The sequence below is a fragment of the Natator depressus genome, chromosome 3 (assembly GCF_965152275.1).
Source record: "Natator depressus isolate rNatDep1 chromosome 3, rNatDep2.hap1, whole genome shotgun sequence".
In the NCBI taxonomy this organism is placed as follows: domain Eukaryota; kingdom Metazoa; phylum Chordata; order Testudines; family Cheloniidae; genus Natator; species Natator depressus.
Genome location: NC_134236.1, coordinates 177,123,120 through 177,146,955, shown reverse-complemented (window position 1 = coordinate 177,146,955; position 23,836 = coordinate 177,123,120). Strand labels below are relative to the sequence as shown.

At 42.4% G+C, this 23,836-nt stretch overlaps 1 protein-coding gene and 1 pseudogene across 1 annotated transcript; one reads left to right on the top strand and one right to left on the bottom strand.

The window, feature by feature from the left end:
* The first annotated feature begins 2,017 nt into the window (after positions 1-2,017).
* Positions 2,018-11,998, top strand: MCFD2 (multiple coagulation factor deficiency 2, ER cargo receptor complex subunit). The gene is made up of 4 exons (XM_074949391.1): positions 2,018-2,173; positions 4,842-4,990; positions 5,617-5,776; positions 6,719-11,998. The coding sequence occupies exons 2-4, from the start codon at positions 4,848-4,850 to the stop codon at positions 6,848-6,850; spliced, it is 435 nt and encodes a 144-aa protein (XP_074805492.1). The 5' UTR covers positions 2,018-2,173; positions 4,842-4,847; the 3' UTR covers positions 6,851-11,998.
* Positions 10,906-23,047, bottom strand: LOC141984557 (uncharacterized; annotated as a pseudogene).
* Positions 23,048-23,836: the final 789 nt, after the last annotated feature.

Here is a 23,836-nt window from a genome sequence, read left to right as displayed (position 1 = left end):
TCAAAAAACTTTGTTGTTTACTCTCTCCTGCCCCAAAACATGAAGATGAGTCTTGCAAGTGAATTTCTCCCATCAGCTGAGTTTGCAGCTTAAAACAGAGTGGGGAAGATGGACTAAAACCCCCTAACAAGGAGGAACTGTATCTTTATGCTGCTTGGACTCAGGGCAACAGGAATTACTAGGCATAAACAAAAGATCCCCAGTGCTTAGCCTGGGTTAGCCCTAAAGTGCTTGCTTATCACAGAAGCTTCCATTACGTTGGAAACTTAAGATTGTAACTCATTTTTGTATGTATGTTTATCTGCTTATCCTTGTAAATAACTGTTTAATTTTCCTATATATCTTTACATAGTCTATTATAGGACTGGTTACAAGCATTGTCTTTGGTGTGAGAACTAAAGTGCAACTGACCTGGGGTAAGTGACTGATCTTTTAGGACTGGGAGTAACCTGAATATTGCTGTGATCCTTGGTAAGGGACCATCTATCACAAAGGTAGGCTTACTATGGTGGCAAGACAAACCAGAGTACCCCAGCAGACTGTCTGTGACTCTATGTTAAGGCTATTATAGTGCCTGAGGAATTTACACTTGATAAGTGGTTGGTGAAATCCAAGTATAGCACTCAAAACCAGTTTGGGGTTTGAGCCCTTTTTTCAAAGTCTGCCCTGAGGTTGGCACTAGTACTCTTGAGACACTGCAGGACAGCTTGACAGCTATACTTTCAATCTGGTCTTTCCCTCATTACTATATCTGGCTCATAAATGAGCATTAGTCAATAAAGCTAGTCTAATAACTAACAGAGAACAATGTGACGAATGCTTACAAAAGCAAAAAGACTGAACAGACTTCTTGAGAGAGTCAAGGTTCCTAGAATAAACAGGGAGTGGACTGGTATAATGTAAACAAAAGGGAACACAAGGGAGATGAGAGAATGTGATGATGCATATAAAGAATATTAAGTTAGTGATATAAGAAAGCAAAGAACATGGGGGATCACATGTGAAGCAGTCAAACTAGCATGCTCCAGAAACATGATAAACACAACCATCAACTATAACACGAAGGGTGAGGAGCTTCTAGAACCAATGACAAAAAAAACAAGACCAAACATGCACACAGAGTATGAGGGAGAAAAAATCCACACTAGAGTTGAAAAAAGTCCCCAAAACAGTGGTACGCCAACCTTCATACACAAACCAAAGCCATTTGCTGTGACAGGATGACCTGTCCCACTCAGTAGATTATGCAGATGTTCAAAATATAGCAGTATATGCCTTGCTGGGCATGGCAGGGCTCTGCAGGCTTGGTGCCCCCTTGCTGGGGCTGGGATGTAAATGGTCACACTCTCCCATTGCAGACGGTCACCACTCTCCATTCCAACATGCCTTGCCCAGCACTGGAATCGGTACCAAGCAGAGCCTGCCTACAAAATTGGAACAGATGCTGTGAATGTTCTTCTTTTATGCGTGTTTCAGTGGAATTTTTCAAACTGGGCCATGCACAGTGACATCCCCGCCCCTGACTCATGGGCACTGTGGCAACAGTGTGGCAACCAGGGCTGGGCTTGTACCACTCTTGGCTTCCTGCAGACTCAGGCAGCCACAGGCCTGGGACACCTTGCGGGGGTGGTGGAGGGGAACGGGACCCACAACCAGCCCTGCTGACAGAGTGGCCTAAGAAGGTTCAGGACAAGTAGTGCCCAAAGGGCCACGGGACGGGCGGCTCTCACAGGACCACATCCCCGCCTTGGGGGTGCCAGAGCCCCACCCCCGGGATACACAGCCGCGCCCACTTGACCACAAACCGCACCGCTGGGGGGAGGTGCAGAGAGAGGAAACCAAGGTGGGGGAGGAGTCATAGTGGGAAAGCGCGGGAGGGGTGGAGTCACGGAGGAGGCGGGGCACTCGGGAGGGGGCGTGTCATGCCGAGCACTTGACCCCTCCCCTCTGCCCCACCTGTCCCTTTGTTTTCGTTACACGTGGAATTTCCAGGAGCTGTGACGTTCCCCCAGCCTGGGCAGACGGAAGCCAATGAGCGGGAGGGGGCGGGGCAGGACGCGAGCGTGCGTCGGGTCAAAGATGACCCTGGGGATAGTGGCCGACCTGGCCCAATCCCGCTCGCACCTGCCCGTGACTTAGCGCCCTGTCCTGGGACATTCTACCTGCGCAGCCGGTGAGTGCGGGGCCGTTCCTCACACGGCGGAGAGTCGTGTTTGGTGGGGGCTGGAGGAGCCGCCCCCTCCACACCGCTCAGAGGCGGGGACCGACCGCCAGCCGGGCTCAGCTCGGGCGCGACGAGTTTGTGGCGGGCCTGCGGCAGGGGGCAGGAACCTGCCTCTGCCCGTCCGCTCCCTCTGGTCTCCCGCGCTGGGTGCCCCCCACGTCGGGCAAGGCGTTGTCCCGGGGCGAGAGGCGCGGGGGAGCCAGCCCAAGCGACTCGCCCAGGGGCTATGGCAGAGCTCTGGTCAGGCGGGGCCCAGCCCCGTGTTCTGTCCCCTGCCGCTGGGGGGCAGGAGGAGGGCAGATGGCAGCACCGCCGTTGGGTGAGGCCTTAGGGCCGCGAGGGGGGTGTTTGCGGGGTGTCTAGCAGCAGGAGTAGGGCTAGAGTAACACGTAGATGGAAACGTACCGTGGCGCTGCCTTTTGGCCCTGACAGCGAAAGCAATTAACTGAAACGAACGAACCTGCAGTCGCTGCTCACATGCCTCCTGGTCACTTTTCCTGCTAACTGTTCGCAAATTGTAGTGAGGCTGAGTAGTGACGCTGTAGTTCTTTTTTTTTTTTTTTTTTACAAAGCTTCAACTCATGAAGGCGAACGTCTGGATTTCAGTGCATTTTCAACAGGCATTTCCCTTAAAAGCTAGCGGTAGCCGATGTTCAGGATTCTCTGTCAAATTCTCTTCTGGTGTAAGTGAATTGAAGTCAGGGGAGTTATGTCTGCAGAAAACTTGGTCCTCTTTTATTCTCCGTTTACAGCTGGGGAAACCGAAGCAGAGAATTTGAGAGTTGCCATATATCATGTATCAGAGTAGCAGCCGTGTTAGTCTGTATCTGCAAAAAGAAAAGGAGTACTCGTGGCACCTTAGAGACGATGCCACAAGTACTCCTCTTCTTTTTGCATATAGCAGGTAGTGAATCAGTGGCAGAGGTAACAATAGAACTCAGGCTTTCCTGGACCCTAGTTCTTGTTTAACTGAAGGTGGTTTTGTTTGTTTTTAAACCCATGAAGTTAGATCATTCTAAACGGCTTTGTGGACACTCTTCTGTCATAAAAATTACTTATTTCAGTTAAACTGTTCCTGAGTGTCAGAAACTAAACAAATCAGTCATGTGTATACCTAAATAATAGTTTGCACCAGCGTGAAGTATAACAGTTTAAATTCACACCTTCTGTAACTATGAGCAATTATGGTAACTGTGTTAGTGTCCTCATGAAAAGGCGTCTTTTTTTCCTTGCTGTTTTTTCTGTTATCAAAGACAAAGAAGATGGTTCAGGGGAACTGTGAAGAAATATTGGTCCATTCCAAATGCCTAGTTAATAGAACTAATATTTTCATAAGTTATGCAAACTCTGTGTAGCATCCTGGCAGTAGGCCATAGAGTTGTGAAAGCTGCCATTAGTATTTGCATCTCTGGAACTCCTAGCTGATCTGCTACTGCAGCTCAAAGTGATAGCAAACCTTCTGACAAACAAATAGTAATAGCAAACAGGTAAATATCACTTTGTACTTCTATTTTAGTCCTAATTTGGTACAGGCATTGACTCTTCAGGGACGTTTCTGAAAAAGTAGATCAATATTGTTTCATGGTAGGGTTCATCTTTATAACTTTTGTCTTAGTTCTTATTAATACATTCGACCACTTAAAGCCATTCTGTATCAAGCACTTATTTTGCTTTCACCTATATTAAATTCCATTCATTATGTGATGATTTTAATGATTTATACTTTTTCCGTGAGAAAGCAACATTAATGAGTGCCAAGTGTTTCAATAGTGTGCCAATTTTTTTATACTTAATTACGTATTATATCTCCTAGGAAAATACTGGAAACATCACCCTAGAATTTGGGTAGTAGCATTACATTTTCAAAATAGCCACTTTGTCATTGAACAGAGCCACAAAAGAATTGAAACAAAGACTACACTAACATATGAACTCTAAACAACTTTATAATGCACTGTTGGTTAATAAGATTCATTAATATAGCTTAATAAAACTTAGAATTATGACAATCAAAGCTATCAGTTTAAAAAATTGTTTCTATAGATGTCTGTCCTAGTTTTAAACTGGTATTGGAGTATTTCCACTGCTGCTTTGTTTTTTTAAATATTTCCAGTAATGTTTATGATGTCGTGCAACTCCTTTATTCAAACCTAAGAAAGGAGACCTACTCGGACTAATTGAGATTTAAGAAAATACTGTAAAATGCATCTAGGTGAAGTTGCTGTGGCTGTTTTGACTAGAAGACATTTACAGAGTCACAAGTAATTGTTGTGGCTTTGGCTTCTGGAAGGATTAGCAGCTGCACATTCCCAACCTGAAAATGTAGTTTCTGAGAATTATCACAGATGGGTTTTTTTTAATTGGCATTTGGAGAGACTGAAGAAATTTTTGGTAGCAGTCCTTCTGTTTTCTGCTGGGGAAACTACTAGACAATACACCCAATTTTATTGCCTAGCACAAAAGGTGTGATTTTTTTAAGTAGTATTAATGAAAAATATACTTGCATCCTACAATTTAATAGGGATTTTATATGCCCATTATGTTCATTACAGTGAAAATCTTGCATTTTATTGAGTATTTTTCATATGTATTAATGTATATATTTTCCTCTTGCTAGGAGATCATGATGGCTTCAAGGATGTTTAGCGTGTATTTGCTATTCTGCCTAGTGACTGCGTTCTTGATCTCCTCTGTAGCTGAGAAGCATGCAGAGGAGAATCATCAAGCAAATATTCGCCTTGATAAGAACCTAGTACAAGACAAAGAGTATGTATTTTGCATTCTGTAAATGTAAACTTGTATTGTTCAATGATTCACTTTGAACTTGGAGACTCCAGTATACAGTGGGACTCGGGGGCCTGGTAGCCCTGTCTACACAGTATGGAGAATCTCTTAGCCAAAACTGTTGTTCCTTGTATATACTGGCCATGGAAAACATTCTGGGGGGAAGTGTGTATTATGAACACTTACAGGGTGAGATTCTCATCCTCTCTCCTCTTTACAGTGGATAGAAGAACCAGATCATCATAAAGAGGCCCTAAAAGCTGATGGGGCGGGGAGGAGGAATTCACCCAGTACAGGCTGTGTGGAAGACCGGCATAAGGAGAGAGCCTTGGGAGGCTACTGTAACTTAGACAGGCCCCCACCACTGTCTAAATTATATCAAAGATCTCTCTAGCCCCTGTAGCATAACAGGATCAAGAGGGCACAATGGTGGCTTAAAACCACCATACACTCGCAGACAAGGGGGAGAGCTATTCTGTTCCACATCTCTAAGAGACTCCACACAGAATCTTATCCAAAGTATTGTAGACTATTTTCCTGATCAAAGAACAGTTAAATATAAACAGGCTTTTAAATATTAACTAGCTGGCATTATTTTCTATTTTCAGCCACATCATGGAACACTTAGAAGGTGTAATTGACAAACCAGAATCTGAGATGTCCCCACAGGAGTTGCAGCTCCATTACTTCAAAATGCATGATTATGATGGCAATAATTTGCTTGATGGATTAGAACTTGCCACTGCTATATCACATGTACATAAAGAGGTGAGCAGTATTTATAACAGCCCATTTGGCTCTTCAAAATAATGAGTACTCAAAAGTAGCTCCAATTAGAACATGTATTTTCTGTATAGTCAGATTTTCTTGTTTGTCTTGTTTTGTTTTATGAAAGTACTAAGTAAACCATATCTGTAACTTTACAATCAGTGCTCCAGAAATGCACTATCCTAGCTTAGGGCATGTCTATACTACCTGCCATATCGGCGGGCAGTGATCGATCCAGCGGGGCTCGATTTATCGTGTCTAGTCTAGATGCGATAAATCGATCCCCGAGCACTCTCCCCTCGACCCCTGTACTCCACCGCCGCAAGAGGCGCAGGCAGAGTCGACAGGGAGCGGCAGCAGGTGACTCACCATAGTGAAGACACCACAGTGAGTAGGTCTAAGTACGTCAACTTCAGCTACATTATTCACGTAGCTGAAGTTGCTTAACTTAGATTGATTCCCCCCACCTAGTGTAGACCAGGGCTTAGACGTTGTGGCCTGCTAGGGTGAATGTGGCCTTGAAGAGCATGATGACTATGCAGAGGAGAGAACAGCCTGGTGGGCAGGGTAGAAAGGGGAGTTACCAGCTGTGTATGGTGTGTGTGGCCAGTATGTTACAGTGCTGTTGTGAACATGCTCTTTTGCTGCAAGTCTGTTTCTCCACCTCTTCAAGTGGGCAGCCCCTTATTTGAAGTAAGAAATTTTCACAACCCCCTTACCTTTATAGTAGGTGTATCTGATATAGATAAGTGTGTGTGTGATATATACACACACACACTTGTTTTAAGAGCATGATAAAGAATATTTGACCTTGAAGGATAACTGTATGTGGAATGAGGGAGCCAGCTATTCTTTGCTTTCGATTGTAGTACAACTTTCAACCTTCCATGGCACTGCAACTCACTGATTGAGAAACTGCTTTAACTAATATCTTTCTTGTAGGAAGGTGGTGAACACTCCCAGGCAATGAAAGAAGAAGAGTTAATTAGTCTAATTGATGATGTCTTACGAGATGATGACAAAAATAACGATGGATACATTGATTATGCTGAGTTTGCAAAATCACTGGAATAAGTTTGTTTTTTTAATTTCTTCTAGTTATATGCAAATGTGACCCAGTATAATGTGACTTATTACTGTCTATTATAAACTAATTGTACAAACCACCCTCTGTGCTGCAGTATTCATGGTAGGAAGATATGTTCTTATTCCACTCTAATTCTTTAGGTTGAAATGTGTGGGTGTTAGTGAGGAAAGAACACTACATAAATCAGAAGTGATGGAATTACACTTGACTAAAAGTAACTAGCTATCTCAATCTTGAATTGCTAATATGAAAAATTACTAATTACATATGCTTCAGCCTCAGTTGGCAAACTATTTTACATTCCTAATATAAGGATAGCGAGACAGTACGCTATTTTCCTCTCTCACTTAAGAGCCCTAATTTAGAAAATGCCAGGAAAGCAAGAAAATGTGACTATAGTGCTCCTTTACAAGAAAATTCTTCCCAGCTCCACATTAAACATAGAACTTACCAAAAATAAAACTTGTATATAAGTACAAAAATTCAGAACATAGAAATTGTAAGATAAAACAAGATTGTTGAATGTAGTTTGTACTTGAACTTTAAATGACAATACCCTACGGAGTTCAAGTCTTTGCAAAAATAAATATTTTTAATTGTATTTACTGGCATACCCATTTATATTTTTCAATTTCCTCCCATAGGTCAGGTTTTTCTATAGGTAGTACTTTACTGGATTTTTCTCTACCCTAAATGGTCTTTTTAAGAAAACATAAGTGTTTTTTTATTACATTTAACACTGTAGCATTTAATAGAATAGTTTCTGAAAACTCATTTTGAAATTCATGTTATCAAACTGGCTTAATACAACACTTCTGTTTAGTTTTTTCTATACCATGGACTGCTCTTATGTTATAGTATTATTCAGCACAACCGTATAGTATAAGAAGGTAATGCTGCCTTGTTAAGATTCATATTGATGTATCTTGACACACATTATGGTGTTGTTTTTTTCTAAAAATACAAAGTATTTCATTAACAACACTTGGAAGAGCTTAAAGATACTTGAATTATCTGCTTACGAAAATGGTCGTAAGAGTATTTTCAATGTTTTGGTTCAACAAGACTCAAGTCAAGCAGATTTAAGTATAGAAGTGATGTGCTGCTGCTTTTTTTGACACTGTCTTAAGTGTAGCTTAAAAATCATAGTGCATCAAGCAATCAGGTTCATGAGAGAATCTAAATGCAAGCTTTTCTGTAAAGATGCTTTCTGTATAAAACTATTCTTATATGGGGAAAAATGTATTTGTAAAGTTTCCTGTTTAAATGTTTGTGCAATGAAAACTGTGGGTCAGATTCTTATAATATTTCCTTATTTTGACAGATTTGTATAATGGCTTATGAGGGATATACAAGCAATAAAATTTTGAAGCTGATGCAATAGCTTGAAGTTGAAAGAATAATACAAGAATACTTTCCACTTAAAATTCTTCAGGGGAAAAAAAAAATCCACCCAATTCTACCAGCTGAATTTCCTTGCTGCCATTATTTATATTACTGTGGTGCCTAGGATCCCTAATCATGGAGCAGGACTGCATTATGCTAGGTGTTGTACAACATAGAACAAAAAAGATGGTCTTTGCCCCCAAGGAGTTTAAGTCAAGAGCCCAAAAAATGGGGAAATGCAAGGAAACAATGAGACAGTATTGATAAGCATAATAGGTAGTGGCGCTAGCACACCAGCAGCCTAACCTTGTTTCCCATGTACCTAAAAAAAATATAGAATTAAAAACCAGTCTAGGGCTATGTCCCTTTTTGCTCAATAAAATCATTATTTCTGGCAGCATTAGTGTCACAATAGCAAATATTCCTTAAAAAATATTAGTCTCTGTTCTTCCTGAAATATTGTGTTTTCCTGTGCACGTCTAACTCCGGCTATGTTTAGCTTCATTTTAAAAAAATATAAACTTACTTACAATTTAAATGGTTTAAACGAAATGTCTTTCTATTCACACCTCAGGAGACTGTTTGTTCTGTTTCAGACTGTAATCTAGCTTTGAATGATCAAAGCATGCAGTACAATTACATGATTGTGCTTAAGTGGAGCAGCTATTATGTGCCCATTAGATTGTGGAACCCTGAACATTGGAGTTATAGTGGCTCAGTCTCATTCATCAAGAATGCTCTGTTAAAAATCATAGAATCTTTGACAACAGCAATGACTAGAGCCTGGCAAAGGACCTGGGTTTGAAGGTGATCTGTAAATCTAAAACTTCAAATTGAACTACTCTATCTGCTGAGTGTCAACTGCAATATTTACTGGATAGCATGTACCACATAAGCCATAACAGAGTAAGATGGATGCAGATAACATGGACAGTAGCTTTACAAAGATTCTTATCAATGAGGTTATCTTGATAAAGTGAACAAGTCGATTCACTTTAGACAATTGAAAAAAGGAGAATCTGGGGAACTACAGACTGGTCAGCCTCACCTCAGTCCCCGGAAAAATCATGGTGCAGGTCCTCAAGGAATCCATTTTGAAGCACTTGGAGGAGAGAGAGGTGATCAGGAACAGTCAGCATGGATTCACGAAGTTCAAGTCATGCCTGACCAACCTGATCGCCTTCTACGATAACTGGCTCTGTGGATATGGGGAAAGCGGTGGATGTGATAATACCTTGACTTTAGCAAAGCTTTTGATACAGTTTCTCATAGTATTCTTGCCAGCAAGTTGAAGTATGGATTTGATGAATGGACTATAAGGTAGATAGAAAGCTGGCTAGATCATTGGTCTCAACGGGTAGTGATCAACGGCTAGATGTCTAGCTGGCAGCCAGTATCAAGCAGAGTGTCCCAGGGGTCAGTCCTGGGGCCAGTTTTGTTCAACGTCTTCATTAATGATCTGGATGATGGGTTGGATTGCACCCTTAGCAAGTTTGTGGATGACACTGAGATGTAGGGAGAGGTAGATATGCTGGAGGGTAGGGATAGGGTCCAGAGTGGCCTAGATAAATTGGAGGATTGGGCCAAAAGAGGTTCAACAAGGACAAGTGCAGAGTCCTGCACTTAGGATGGAAGGATCCCATGCAGTGCTACAGGCTGGGGACCAACTGGCTAAGCGGCAGTTCTGCAGAAAAGGACCTGGGGATTACAGTAGGATTACAGTGGGCGAGAAGCTGGATATGAGTCAGCAGTGTTCCCTTGTTGCCAAGAAGGCTAACGGCGTATTGGGCTGCATTAGTAGGTGTGTTGCCAGCAGATCTAGGAAAGTGATTATTCCCCTCTATTTGGCACTGGTGAGGCCTCATCTGGGGTACTGCGTCCAGTTTTGGGCCCCCCACTACAGAAAGGATATGCACAAATTGGAGAGAGTCCAGCGGAGAGCAATGAAAATGATTAGAGGGCACATGACTTACGAGGAGAGGCTGTGGGAACTGGGTTTAGCTAGTCTTAAGAAAAGAAGAGTGGGGGTGGGGATTTGATAGCAGCCTTCAACCACCTGAAGGGGGGGTTAGGCTGGTCTCAATGGTGACAAATGACAGAACAGGGAGCAATAGTCTCAAGTTGCAGTAGGGGAGGTCTAGGTTGCATATTAGGAAAAACTATTTCACTAGGTGGGTGGTGGTGGAATCTCTATCCTTAGAGTTTTTGACAAAGCCCTGGCTGGGATGATTTAGTTGGGGTTGATCCTGCTTTGAGAGCAGGGGGTTTGACTAGATGACCTCCTGAGGTCTCTTCCGACCCTAATCTTCTACGATTCTTCTCAGTCTACAGTTATATAAACCCTTTAAAATTGACCTCAAATGGAAAATAAAATTAAGTTAATGGCATCTTTTGCTTTGATGTATAAAGGAGGCAATTTTTCCTGTCTTTATGCTTGCTGCTTGTATTAGGAATTCAGATTTTCTATACCCTGTTTTTCCTGAAAAACTAGGCAGCTTATATTAATAAAGCAAGAGTATTCTTAATTCAGCATACTTAAAACTCTTAACACATTTAATTCAACTGTTTTTTAAAAGTCAGCTGGAAGAAAAGCTGTCCTTGCTAAATATTTAACTTCCTAGTAGGGCTGTCAATCACAATTAACTCAGCGATTAACTCAAAACAAATTAATCACGGTTTTGATTGCACTGTTAGTACTAATTATCTTTTCTTGAATATTCCATTCTTTTGCAACATCCAAGAAATGCTCTACATGTGTTTCAGCATAATGTCTCTCTTCAGTATGTGTTACTGTTAAAGCAAACGACTGCATTTTCCATGCAGCATCAGTCAGGTGTGCCTTGACTCCAAGATAGCTGTGATTGTCCAATGAGTCAAAGCAGTTGCTAGTGTATTTTTCAGAAGCTCCAATTTGGTAGTCATCTTGTTGTGCTATAGTTCACGTATTCATGATGCAATTGTTCCTCAGGAGGGCAAGGTGTATGACTGATTGCTTGGAAGATGCAATTTGAATAACATCTTATAGCCTGTCGTTTACAATGTTGAGTGGTTTGCAGTTCGTAGCTATCCAGTTTGCAATAGTCTTGTTTAAGCTGTAGTCTTTGTTTGATCCATGGACTTGTAGAAATCCTGCAATGCTGTAAGCATACTGTGTCATGGCTGGTGGGATTCATTTGCTGTCAGTGGGTTATCTGTAGCACAAGAACTAGTAGCAAAAGCACGTTTAGCATGTAGATGGAACTGCAAACTTGAAGTACTTTGGTATTGGAATTTAGCCTTGCAGTTGCTCCATATAACCTTTTAATCCAGTAAAATCAAAACTGATTCATCGTGACTAATTTTTTTAATCGCTTGACAGCCCTACTTATCGAGCTCAGTCTTGAAACACAGGGGTTTCCCCCCACCCACTACTCCCCTTGAAAGGCTGTTCGAGAACTTCACTTCTCTGATGGTTAGAAACTTTCATCTAACTTCAAGCCTAAACTGTTGATGGCCAGTTTATATCCATGTGTTTTATTTTCCTTTGCAGACTGTTAACAGGCCATTCTTTGATTGGCCGGAGGTCCCAAAAGCCTCTGGCAGAGATGGTAATAGTATAACTTGGCTTGGCAGAATTCAGTTTTTATGTTTGTAAAATTTCAATGTTTATTTTTAAATTTTGTTTTTATTGATTCAAATTTTCCGTTGTGCAAAATAGGGTTTAAGCATTTTGTGCAGGTTTTTTTTTTTTTTTTTTTTTTTTTTCCCAATCTAAACCTTCACAATTGCAGGAACCTGGGAGGGGGGCTGTCAGACATTAAAGATGAATGTTGAGGTTCAAAAAGTTAAAGCATTATAACAACGAAAAATTGTCAACATCATATGTCAAAATATACAAGTAAATATCCTTAAATCAAACTTAAGTCACATTTTCCTTTACCTGCTTGTGAACTTTAATGATCATTGATGGAAATAGTTTTGTCAGTTTGTGGGTGTATGATATTGATGGCTTTTTATATGTAACTGATAAAATTCTAATACTCCCAGGCCTAGGTATAACCCAGGATAGTCCTTAAGCTACATGTTTCCTGGACTAGAGTTTTGCAGAGTCTATGCATAACTTTGTAACTACAACTGGAAGAGATGCTTTCATTTCACAAACTGAACTGTTGTTCTTCTTGGAGTATATGTCTATGTATATACCACTGTTGCCGGCACAGCGTGCCCGAGGCAAGCAACAGCAAGGGTTCGTTGCCCGGTGTGCATCACCCAATAATCACAATGGGGTGGAGAAGTAGAAAAGTTTATTTGGAATTCCAAAGAAAGGTACAGGGAGAGAAATCTCAAATCCTGCACATCAGAGCAGGTCATTACACACACTTTTATATTCCTTAATGCTACTGCACTACACATCAGCCAATCAAAGCTTTGCACAAATACTCTGCCTTCCTTATATGAGTTACAACAATGTTTATTTCCTACAACCTCTAACAAGCATTCCTAGCAACTTAAACAACCAGCACATCCTGTCTGGCCTTGAAGCTGTCTCCTCCTGTTATCCTTAACTTGGCGTCAGCAAACCTTACACTATAAGGCGTTATTTGCAGCTGCAACATTGTTTTAAGAGCAAAAGAGCTTACTCAAACCAGGCAGCCCTGAGTTCTATTAAGGGGGGTTGACAAGAAGCCCCTGGGCCTAGAGCAGGGAGACTTCCTTGACCCTTATGGCCTTCCATCCCCTCAACTTAACTAGTGGCCATGCCCTGGGGTCCCCAACACCACTCTAGGTACACATGATAAAAATCTTTAAACAGCAGTGTCCGTAGGACCATACCTGCACCTTGTATGCCCCTGGACATCCCTGCACCCAAGAGTATAAAGAGCAGAATAGCCACAACCATCTCTCAGTTTCCTCATACTACTTGTGACAATAATACAGAATCAGGCTATGTCCTCCTGCTACCCCTTAATACACTTTCTGTAAATTAAGCTTTTTGGGTTTATTTTCTACAAATTCTCCCTCCCCATCTCCTTTTAAAAAATTTTCTTAAATGTATTCCATTTAAAAAATGTTTCCCCAGCACTTTGTACCACAAGCACTACACTGGGAGATTCAAAGAACTCAGGCCTCAAATCCTACCCGCCTTGTGACTGCATCCTACCTAATACAGACAGTCATAGCTCTTGTTAGTTTTGTCTTAGTGAAGGTGGCATCTGCCTGTGTTGCTCTTTCTACCATTATTCTAAAGAGTGAGAAAATTCAGGGACACTTAGCTGAATTTATTTCTTGTGAGGGAGTCTGACAGGTACTTTGGAACCAAAAGTGCAGGCATTGATAAAAGCACCTTCCGCTTCCCTGTCCATCAGTCAGGATGTGACTCCCAAGACCAGACTAGTAAGAAACTTGATGCGACAGGGACAAAACCAAAAGCAATAGCTACCAAAACCAGCTCAGTATCAATGACTTCTCTGGTACCAAAGACCAATACCGTACCTAGGCAAGGTACATCAAAACAGCATGGTTCCCAGCACTGATCTTCCTCCCCGAAGAAAGGGAAGGTTAGAGGCCAAAGAAGAGCTATTCACCTTCACACTCTTCAGAATGATTCAGCACAAAGCCCTCATGATTCAGACACTAGACTGGGACTCAGGAGCTTCAGATGTATGTGGAGAATTTGCCACAAACTGTGTGAGATTTTGGGCTTAATCTCTCTGTGCTGCAGTTCCCAATCTGTAAAATGGGAACAGTAATATTTCCTTTCTGCCTTCCTCTCATGGTCTTGTCAATTTAGATTGTAAACTCTTTGGGGCAGTGACTGTCTGGCATTATGAATTTGTACAGCACCTAGTACAATGCAGCCCCCATCTTGATTAAGACCTTCAGATTCTACTGTAATGCTAGTAATAAAATTTGCCTAATGGAGATAAAAGCAAGAAATTAGTGTTAAATATCAAAGAGGGTATTTCAGTAAAAAACAGTAAAAACCCTTATTTATTTGAGAAGTAGTCACTGTTAACAAGAGAAAAATAGCAGCTCTATACAGAGCAGATCACTTAGCAGCACCCATATTAAGTTGTAGCTTTGGGAAAGGTTATGTAAAGCAGTGCTGTGTTCCCATTAGTAAAGCAGGTTTAGAGGGGACATTGGCAGGTTAAAAATCCTATGATTTTAAAATTCTTACTTTTGTTACTTAACATCATCCTGGATTATTCAAAACTGAACTTCTTCAAACATCTAGTTTACTTTCACGTTTTATCCCAGTGTATCTGTGGTTTTTCTTGCATAAGAGGGGCCCGTCTCCACTAATTCCTAAGGTTTCTTTCACTTTCTCCTAGCATCCAGGTTGAAATCCTCACCTTCTCTCTGTCCGAGTCAAGAAGGAATCTTTCTGGCATATAACCATGCACCTGCTGAAAATCCAAACCTGGAAGTTCCCAGGAGCCAGTTTTCCTGGGGTTATTGAGATTCAGATAGTTTGTTGTTTGGGGTTGCCAGATTTTTATCATCTTATTCAAGTTGAATAATACCTTACTTCACACTTAAGTCCTACACAAAGCAATGGAGTTACTCAAGGGGTAAAACACTACATCATATGAGTAAGGGGATCTGAATCAGGCACCTGGACTTCAAGACTGAATCTGCACATTGTACTGCACAAAGCATGAAATTCGAAATCTTCACTCAGCTCTGGTCCAAGAGGCAGTCTCTACAGTTTTGTACAGTTTCATTGAGAGGGTTTTGTTAATATCAGAAAGAAACTCATTTTTCTATTATCAGTCTGTAGGTGGACTCCATTACTTGCCACCACACACACACACACACAGATCATCAAATTCCACGTGCAGGTAATTATAGCTAACATTCATTGTAAATTCATTAGAGAATCCAACCCCCTTCAAGTTCAATTTGCTGCTATCTGTGAGGTTTTTATTAATTAGTCATGAGTACTTAGACAGTGATTGGAAAACCATGAAAATATTCACAAATCCCAGTATTTTCATGAATTTTACAATGAATGATTATTCACAAAATCATAGAAGATTGGGTTGGAAGAGACCTCAGGAGGTCATCTAGTCCAACCCCCTGCTCAAAGCAGGGCCAACCCCAACTAAATCATCCCAGCCAGGGCTTTGTCAAGCTGGGCCTTAATAAACCTCTAAGGATGGAGATTCCACCACCTCCTTAGGTAACCCATTCCAGTGCTTCACCACCCTCCTCGTGAAATCGCATGGTAAAGATCATTAATGAAGATGTTGAACAAAACTGGCCCCAGGACAGACCCCCTGGGACACTCCACTTGATACCAGCTGCCAACTAGACATTGAGCCATTGATCACTACCCATTGAGCCTGGCGATCAAACCAGCTTTCTATCCACCTTATAGTCCATTCATCCATTCCATACTTCTTTAACTTGCTAGCAAGAATACTGTGGGAGACCATACCAAAAGCTTTGCTAAAGTCAAGGTATATCACATCCACCGTTTTCCCCATATCCACAGAGCCAGTTATCTCATCATAGAAGGCAATCAGGTTGGTCAAGCATGACTTGCCCTTGGTGAATCCATGTTGATTGTTCCTGATCACCTTCCTCTCCTCCAAGTGCTTCAAAATGGATTTCCTGAGGACTTGCTCCATGATTTTGCTGGGGACTGAGGTGAGGCTGACCAGTCTGTAGTTCCCCAGATTCTCCTTCCCTTTTTTAAAGATGGGCACTATATTTGCCTTTTTCCAGGGACCTCCCCCGATAGCCACAAGTTTTCAAAGATAATGGCCAATGGCTCTGCGAGCACATCAGCCAACTCCCTCAGCACCCTTAGGTGCATTAGATCCGGACCCATGGACTTCTCCAGCTTTTCTAAATAGTCCTTAACCTGTTCTTTCACTACTGAGCACTGCTCACCTCCTCCCCATACTGTGCTGCCCAGTGCAGCAGTCTGGGAGCTGACCTTGTTCTGTGAAGACCAAGGCAAAAAAAGCATTGAGTACTTCAGCTTTTTCCACATCATCTGTCACTAGGTTGCCTCCCCCATTCATTAAGGGTCCCACACTTTCCCTGACCTTTTTCTTGTTGTTAACATACCTGTAGAAACTCTTCTTGTTACCCTTCACATCCTTTGTTAGCTGCAACTCCAGTTTGCTTTGGCCTTCCTGATTATACCCCTGCATTTTTATACTCCTCCCTAGTCATTTGTCCAAGTTTCCACTTCTTGTAAGCTTCCTTTGTTGTTTAAGCTCACCAAAGATTTCACTGTTAAGCCAAGCGGTCCCCTGCCATATTTGCTATTCTTTCTGCACATCAGGATGGTTTGTTCCTGTGCCCTCAATAAGGCTTTCTAAAATACAGCCAGCTCTCCTGGACTCCTTTCCCCCTCATATTAGCCTCCCAGGGGATCCAGCCCATCAGTTCCCTGAGGGAGTCAAAGTCTGCTTTTCTGAATTCCAGGGTCTGTATTCTTCTGCTCTCCTTTCTTCCTTTTGTCAGGATCCTGAACTTGACCATCTCATGGTCACTGCTGCCCAGGTTGCCACCCACTTCTACTTCTCCTACCAATTCTTCCCTGTTTGTGAGCAGCAGGTCAAGAGGAGAACGGCCCCTAGTTGGTTCCTCCAGCACTTGTACCAGGAAGTTGTCCCCAACACTCTCCAAAAACTTCCTGGATTGTCTGTGCACTTCTGTATTGCTCTTCCAGCAGATGTCAGGGTGATTGAAGTCCCCCGTGAGAGCCAGGGCCTGTGATCTGGATACTTTTGTTAGTTGTCCGAAGAAAGCCTCGTCTACCTCATCCTCCTGGTCTGGTGATCTATAGCAGACACCAACTGTGACATCACCCTTGTTGCTCTCGCCTTTAAACTTAACCCAAAGACTCTCAACAGGGTTTTCTCCAGTTTCATACTGGAGCTCTGACCAGTCATACTGCTCTCTTGCATACAGTGCAACTCCTCCACCTTTTCTCCCTCACCTGTCCTTCCTGAACAGTTTATATCCGTCCATGACAGTGCTCCAGTCATGTGAGTTACCAACCAAGTCTCTGTTATTCCAATCACATCATATAGTTCCTTGACTGTGCCAGGGCTTCCAATTTTTCTTGTTTGTTTCCCAGGTTTCTTGCGTTAGTGTACAGGCATCTAAGATAACTAGCCTATTACCCTACTTTCTCAGTATGAATCAGGAGGCCTCCCTGATGCACCCTCCTTCTTGTGTTTCCTCCTGGTATCACATTTCCCCACTTACCTCAAGGCTTAGGTCTCCATCCCCCGGCGAACCTAGTTTAAATCCCTCCTCACTAGGTTAGCAAGCCTGTCTGCAAAGATGCTCTTCCCTCTCTTCGTTATGTGGATCTCATCTCTCCCTAGCAATCCTTCTTCCTAGAACAACATCCTATGATCAAAGAATCCAAAGCCCTCTCTCTGACAACACCTGCCTAACCATGCATTTACCTTCACAATTTGATGGTCCCTACCTGGGCCTTTTCCTTCAACAGGGAGGATGGACAAGAACACGACTTGTGCTTCAAACTCCTTTATTCTTCTTCCCAGAGCCACATAGTTTAGTGACCTGCTCAAAGTCATTCTTGGCAGTATCATTGGTATCCACGTGGAAAAGTAGGAAGGGGTAGCGGTCTGGGGGCTTGATCAGTCTCGACAGACACTCTGTCACACCCTGAATTCTAACTCCAGGCAAGCAGCACACTTCCTGAGTTTCCCGGTCTTGAACGGCAGATGGATGACTCCATCCATCTTCGGAGGGAGTCCCTGACCACCACCACCCGTCTCCTCCTCTTGGGAGTGGTGGTTGTGGAACCCCCATCCCTAGGACAATGCATCCCATGCCTTCCGGTTGATGGGGTCTCCCTCTGATCCCTTCCCTCAGATGACTCTTCCAAACCATTCTCTGCAGTAGTACCTGTGCAGAATGCCTGAAAACAATTTCTTACCTCTATCTGCAATGGCAATACATGGGTTCACCTCTTTCTTCTTCTGGAGGTCACATGCTGCCAGTTTTCTTCTCCATTCTGCACTGCCCTCTCTGATTCTTCAGCATGCTGTGTCTGCAGTACCAAATGCTGACTTCTAGCCAGAAAATCTTCATTTTCTCTGGTGCAACGCAGGGTTGATACTTGGGTCTCTAGTCCTTTAATCTTCTCTTCCAGTATGGAGACCAGCTTGCACTTCGTACAGACAAAGTCGCTTCTATCCTCTGGGAGAAAGACAAACATGGCACATCCTGTATAGGTCACAACAGCTGATCGCTCACTATCCATAATGTCTTCCTTCTAAGAGCCTCTTCAGATGTTGTATTTACTCCTCACAGAAGCCTGAAAGGCAAAAAACGCTCTGCGGGAACTCCCCACAAGCAAACTCCCAGGCAAACTCCCTCTGTTTGCCTGTCCCCTGTTCGCCGCTCACTCAGTTTGCAACTGACTGTTTTTTTTAATTCATTTGAAAATTCACACCAGGAGTTTATTATTTGGTTTGTTATTGCCCTGCTGTCTAAACATGCCCAAACTCTGCACTGAATAACCAACAACAAATACATTAAAAGAAATTAGGATTGGTTCAGAAACAGTTGAACAGAAAAATGGCAAAATTAATTAAAAAAAAATATTCTGAGTGAATTCCACCAGCTCAATGATTTTGTCATATGCAGTATAACCACTAGATGGCATATGTGACACACCAAATCCTATTCTTTGCAGTATATGAATTATGATAATTGACTCTGAGAACAATAAGAGCTATTATTACAGTATCACCTTACTATCCCAATTGTAGTCAAGGGTCCCTTAATGTTTCCATTATGCAACCTTCACTTTTTTGGATTTTACAACTGGGTTGCAAAAATTTGATCTGAATTGAAATTTGGCTTCCAGTAATTAACCTTCATTGTCTAGTGGATCTATTTTTGTAAGTGTATTTAAAGGAATGTCAAAGTAACTTGCATTGTCTTACGGTCAGTATAGTGTAATCCTTGAAAATAAATGTCAAGCAGGATGGCCTAAGCACCAGACTTGGAATTCTTTGACACTCTGGAACCCCTTAGTTGAACTATGATTGGATCAATTTAACCAAGGTAGAGACAGTAAGCTCCTCCAATTTTGTGAGTGTAACTGTGTTGGGCGTCTTTTAGAAGACCTATTAAATACTAAGATCTTGATTGCTTTGCATTGACATTAAAGATCCCATTTTGTAAGGTATAGGGATCTATCCTACTGTTTTTTGCCAAATTTTTATCTTAGAACCAGTCCCCCTTTTATGCAGTATTCTGTGTTCTTGTTGTCTGCCCTCCACCCAGAGATGGATATAGATCTGTAGTGTTGTAAGTATATAGTATACAAAGAGCTTTGGGGTCTTTTGTGATGCAAGGTTGTCTATTATTTATTAGGACAAACATCTATGGATTTTATCATCACAAAAATCCCATATACAGAGTGAATTTCCATTATAAGGACAGCTAAGAACAATCGTGCTTCAGAAAGATGAGATTTCTGAATAGTGGCATTTTCTTTCCCTTACCTCACTGCATCCCATTATAAATCCCAATAGTTATCAGTATGTACTTGAAGACCTCCCCCCATTTGCGTGCAGAACTCTCACTAAACTCCGAGGCAGTTTGGCATGCAGCTGGAAGTAAGTGTAATATATGACCCAAAATATATTAAACACTGCCATTTTAAAATGCAATGTAAATAAGACCGTGTTGCTGGCAAATATAACACTTTATAGCACTTCATCTTTTCACAGAGGGCATTACACATTCAAGGGATTTTACAAACACTGGGCCAGAATTATTCTGGTTTGTTGGAAACCAGGCTGCAGGGCCCCATTGTCCGGAAGCCTGGCCATAGCGGGGATATATACATCATAAGCAGTCTCCAATCTCTGCACCATCAGAGCAGAGCCAGCAGGTGAAGCCCACAGAGTGGATTGGGCCCAAGACCCAGAAGATGTACTCATTCAGTGCATAATCTTGGGAGCCTCTGCCAATGGGACTCCTTTGGAGCTGTGGCTACAATATAAATCTGCTACCCTGGTGTAATTGCTGGGAGAGGGTGGTGTCCGATGTGGTTTGCCCTGCTTGACTGGTGAAATCATCCCAAGGTGCAACTGCCTCTGCAGACAAAAATGGTGGTGATGTAAATTACATCTCATTGTGCATGTAGGAGTGAATCATGGCCTATATCTAATTAATTTCACGACAATCCATGAGGTAGCTAGATGCCATTGAATGAGGCAGGGATCATTGAAATGTAGGGCTGGAAAGTAGGAACTTGAAAAGTCATCAAGGTGCTGAGGCAGGACCAAGTAAACCTAGACCCTCCCTGGCAGGTGTTTATCGAACCTGTTCTTAAAAACCTCCAATGATAGGGATTCCAGAGCCTACCTTGGAAGCCTATTCCAGAGCATAACCATCCATGTAGTTAAAAAGATTTTCCAAATATCTAACCTAAATCTCCCTTGCTGTAGATTAAGCCCATAACTTCTTGTCCTACTTTCGCTGGACATGTAGAGCCCTGTCCTCTTTATAACAGCCCTGACCTTAAAAACTTTTAAGGAAGGAGATTCCACCACCTCCCTAGGTAACGCATTCCAGTGTTTCACCACCCTCCTAGTGAAAAAGTTCTCCCTAATATCCAACCTAAACCTCCCCCACTGCAACTTGAGACCATTACTCCTTGTCCTGTCATCTTCTACCATTGAGAATAGTCTAGAACGATCCTCTTTGGAACCACCTCTCAGGTAGTTGAAAGCAGCTATCAAATCCCCCCTCATTCTTCTCTTCCACAGACTAAACAATCCCAGTTCCCTCAGCCTCTCCTCATAAGTCATGTGTTCCAGTCCCCTAATAATTTTTGTTGTCCTCCGCTGGACTCTTTCCAATTTTTCCACATCCTTCTTGTAGGGTGGGGCCCAAAACTGGACACAGTACTCCAGATGAGGCCTCACCAGTGTCGAATAGAGGGGAACGATCACGTCCCTCGATCTGCTGGCAATGCCCCTACTTATACATCCCAAAATGCCATTGGCCTTCTTGGCAACAAGGGCACACTGTTGACTCATATCCAACTGCTCATCCACTGTAACCCCTAGGTCCTTTTCTGCAGAACTCCTGCCGAGCCATTTGGTCCCTAGTCTGTAGCGGTGCATGGGATTCTTCCGTCCTAAGTGCAGGACTCCGCACTTGTCCTTGTTGAATCTCATCAGATTTCTTTTGTCCCAATCCTCTAATTTGTCTAGGGCCCTCTGCATCCTATCCCTACCCTCCAGCATATCTACCTCTCCTCCCAGTTTAGTGTCATCTGCAAACTTGCTGAGGGTGCAATCCACACCATCCTCCAGATCATTAATGAAGATATTGAACAAAACCGGCCCCAGGACCGACCCTTGGGGCACTCCGCTTGATACCGGCTGCCAACTAGACATGGAGCCATTGATCACTACGCGTTGAGCCCGACAATCTAGCCAGCTTTCTATCCACCTTATAGTCTATTCATCCAGCCCATACTTCTTTAACTTACTGGCAAGAATACTGTGGGAGACCATGTCAAAAGCTTTTGCTAAAGTCATGGAAAAAACACGTCCACTGCTTTCCCCTCATCCACAGAGCCAGTTATCTCATCATAGAAGGCAATTAGATAAGTCAGGCATGACTTGCCCTTGGTGAATCCATGCTGACTGTTCCTGATCACTTTCCTCTCCTCTAAGTGCTTCAGAATTGATTCCTTGAGGACCTGCTCCATGATTTTTCCAGGGACTGAGGTGAGGCTGACTGGCCTGTAGTTCCCCAGATCCTCCTCCTTCCCTTTTTTATTAGCTTCCTCAGAGTCTCCATACCCACCATACTGCACATTTTCCTTTCCAGGAGCTTCCCAACATGCACCTGATCCGAGCAGACAAACCAAACTTTGCAGGAGAGTTCTGAATTTGAATTTAATGGGTTTATTTTGTCAGCTGAAGACACACACACACACTGAAAAAAAAACAACTTCCATTCAGAAAACAAAATGTTATTAAGAATTACTGGTCTTTACGGAATCTTTGATGACTTAGTTCTAAATCTAGAAGCTAGATGTACTGCACAGTTTTCTTTGATTCTGTTATCAGTCTCGTTTGGTCAGATTGAAGATTATTGTGCAGGATCTTGGAGTGTTGCCAAAATAGGGTTAGTTATTGACGTGGTGCCATTGCCCAGCTCTATCTAGGCCTAAATTAGCATATCCATTATAAACTCTGCTGTACAGGCATTTATAGTTTGGCTATGAAAATTTAGTCTGGAATAAAAGCTGATGTAGATCATATTGAAAAATATCAGTCCAGAAGGGACACAGACAGGGCCAGCCCTACACCAAATGGCGCCTCAGGTAAGGAGTGTCTTTGACACCCTCTCTCCATTTGTTAAACTTTTGAATACCTTATTTTTAATTGCATTTGTGGCCAATTTCAAGACTTTAAGCACGATTTAAATGGATGATTGATCTCTGTCATATAAGAATAAATTTGCATGCTAGGATCTGTAAATCTGTATTTATTCATGCCATATATAAGCAAATAAAAATGTTTCCTCTAAGATTATAGAAACTTTTTAATTTTAAGAATAACTGAAATGTACTACCATCAAGAAATTGAACTGTGCACCAGCATTGGGTGGACCAGTGTTAAATAGTGTTACAGTAGGTGGCAGCCTTGGAACGTTAACCCTAGTCCTTTACTCGCCTTTGCCCACATGAACTGAAGCAGAGTGTCAGAGAGATCCAAAGACTGGCCAATGGCATTTTCAAGTGATGAAATAGCAAGTGATGTCAGCCTCTCATCGGCCATCGTTGATCGAAGGCATGTTTTGATGATCCTGAGCTTTGAAAAGCTGTGCTCACCACTTGCGCCTGTGACAGGCAGCATGAGCAGAATCCTCAAAGCTATCCACATATTAGGAAGAGTGTCTTCAGCTCTGCTTCATGAATGAATTGGAAGAACTTGGAGTGGAGAGTGCTTCCCGTGTTGCAAAATGACGGATGTTGTCCAATTCGACATAGAGGTCTTTATCATTGGTGTCCGAACATTCCCCATGTGTCAGCATCTGGTGAAGGTCCATACAATTATTAAGAGTGTTTTCCTGTCCGCTGGCAGCTTAAAAAGGTCATATAAAAACCCCAGGTCTTTTTGAGGTGCTTCATTTATCCAAACCTTTCTTTGATGACCCTGCTCGAGTCAACAAGTGAGCAAAAAAGCTCCCTCTTGAATTTTTCTTCAGAGCTTCCCATCACCTTATCTCTGCCCTCATAACCAAATGGTCTCTTCTTCTGATGAATACGAGATTCCTTGATGGCAGGCTCAACTCCTAAGTTTCCCACCATTTCTTTGGCAGCAATGACAGCATTCTCAAATCTGTGGTCTCTGTAGGCCACAACAAAATCAAAGTTGCCTCTCAAAGTAGTAGCAGTCACAGTGTCCATCGACTGAGTTTGTAATGCCTTGCTTACAATGTTTACTTGGAACAGGATATCATGCCAAACCACAACTGAGACCAGAAATTTGAAGTCAGTGATCTGGTTTGCCAGGCTTTGCGCCTCATGTCAGATTCAGCACCCCAAACCTGGGTTGCCCGCCCCT

Excerpts from the sequence above, each read along its gene's own strand:
- MCFD2 (XM_074949391.1), top strand. The coding sequence starts at position 4,848 with ATGATGGCTTCAAGGATGTTTAGCGTGTATTTGCTATTCTGCCTAGTG. Across the intron at positions 4,991-5,616 it reads AACCTAGTACAAGACAAAGA|CCACATCATGGAACACTTAG; the intron begins GTATGTATTTTG and ends TTCTATTTTCAG. Across the intron at positions 5,777-6,718 it reads TATCACATGTACATAAAGAG|GAAGGTGGTGAACACTCCCA; the intron begins GTGAGCAGTATT and ends TCTTTCTTGTAG.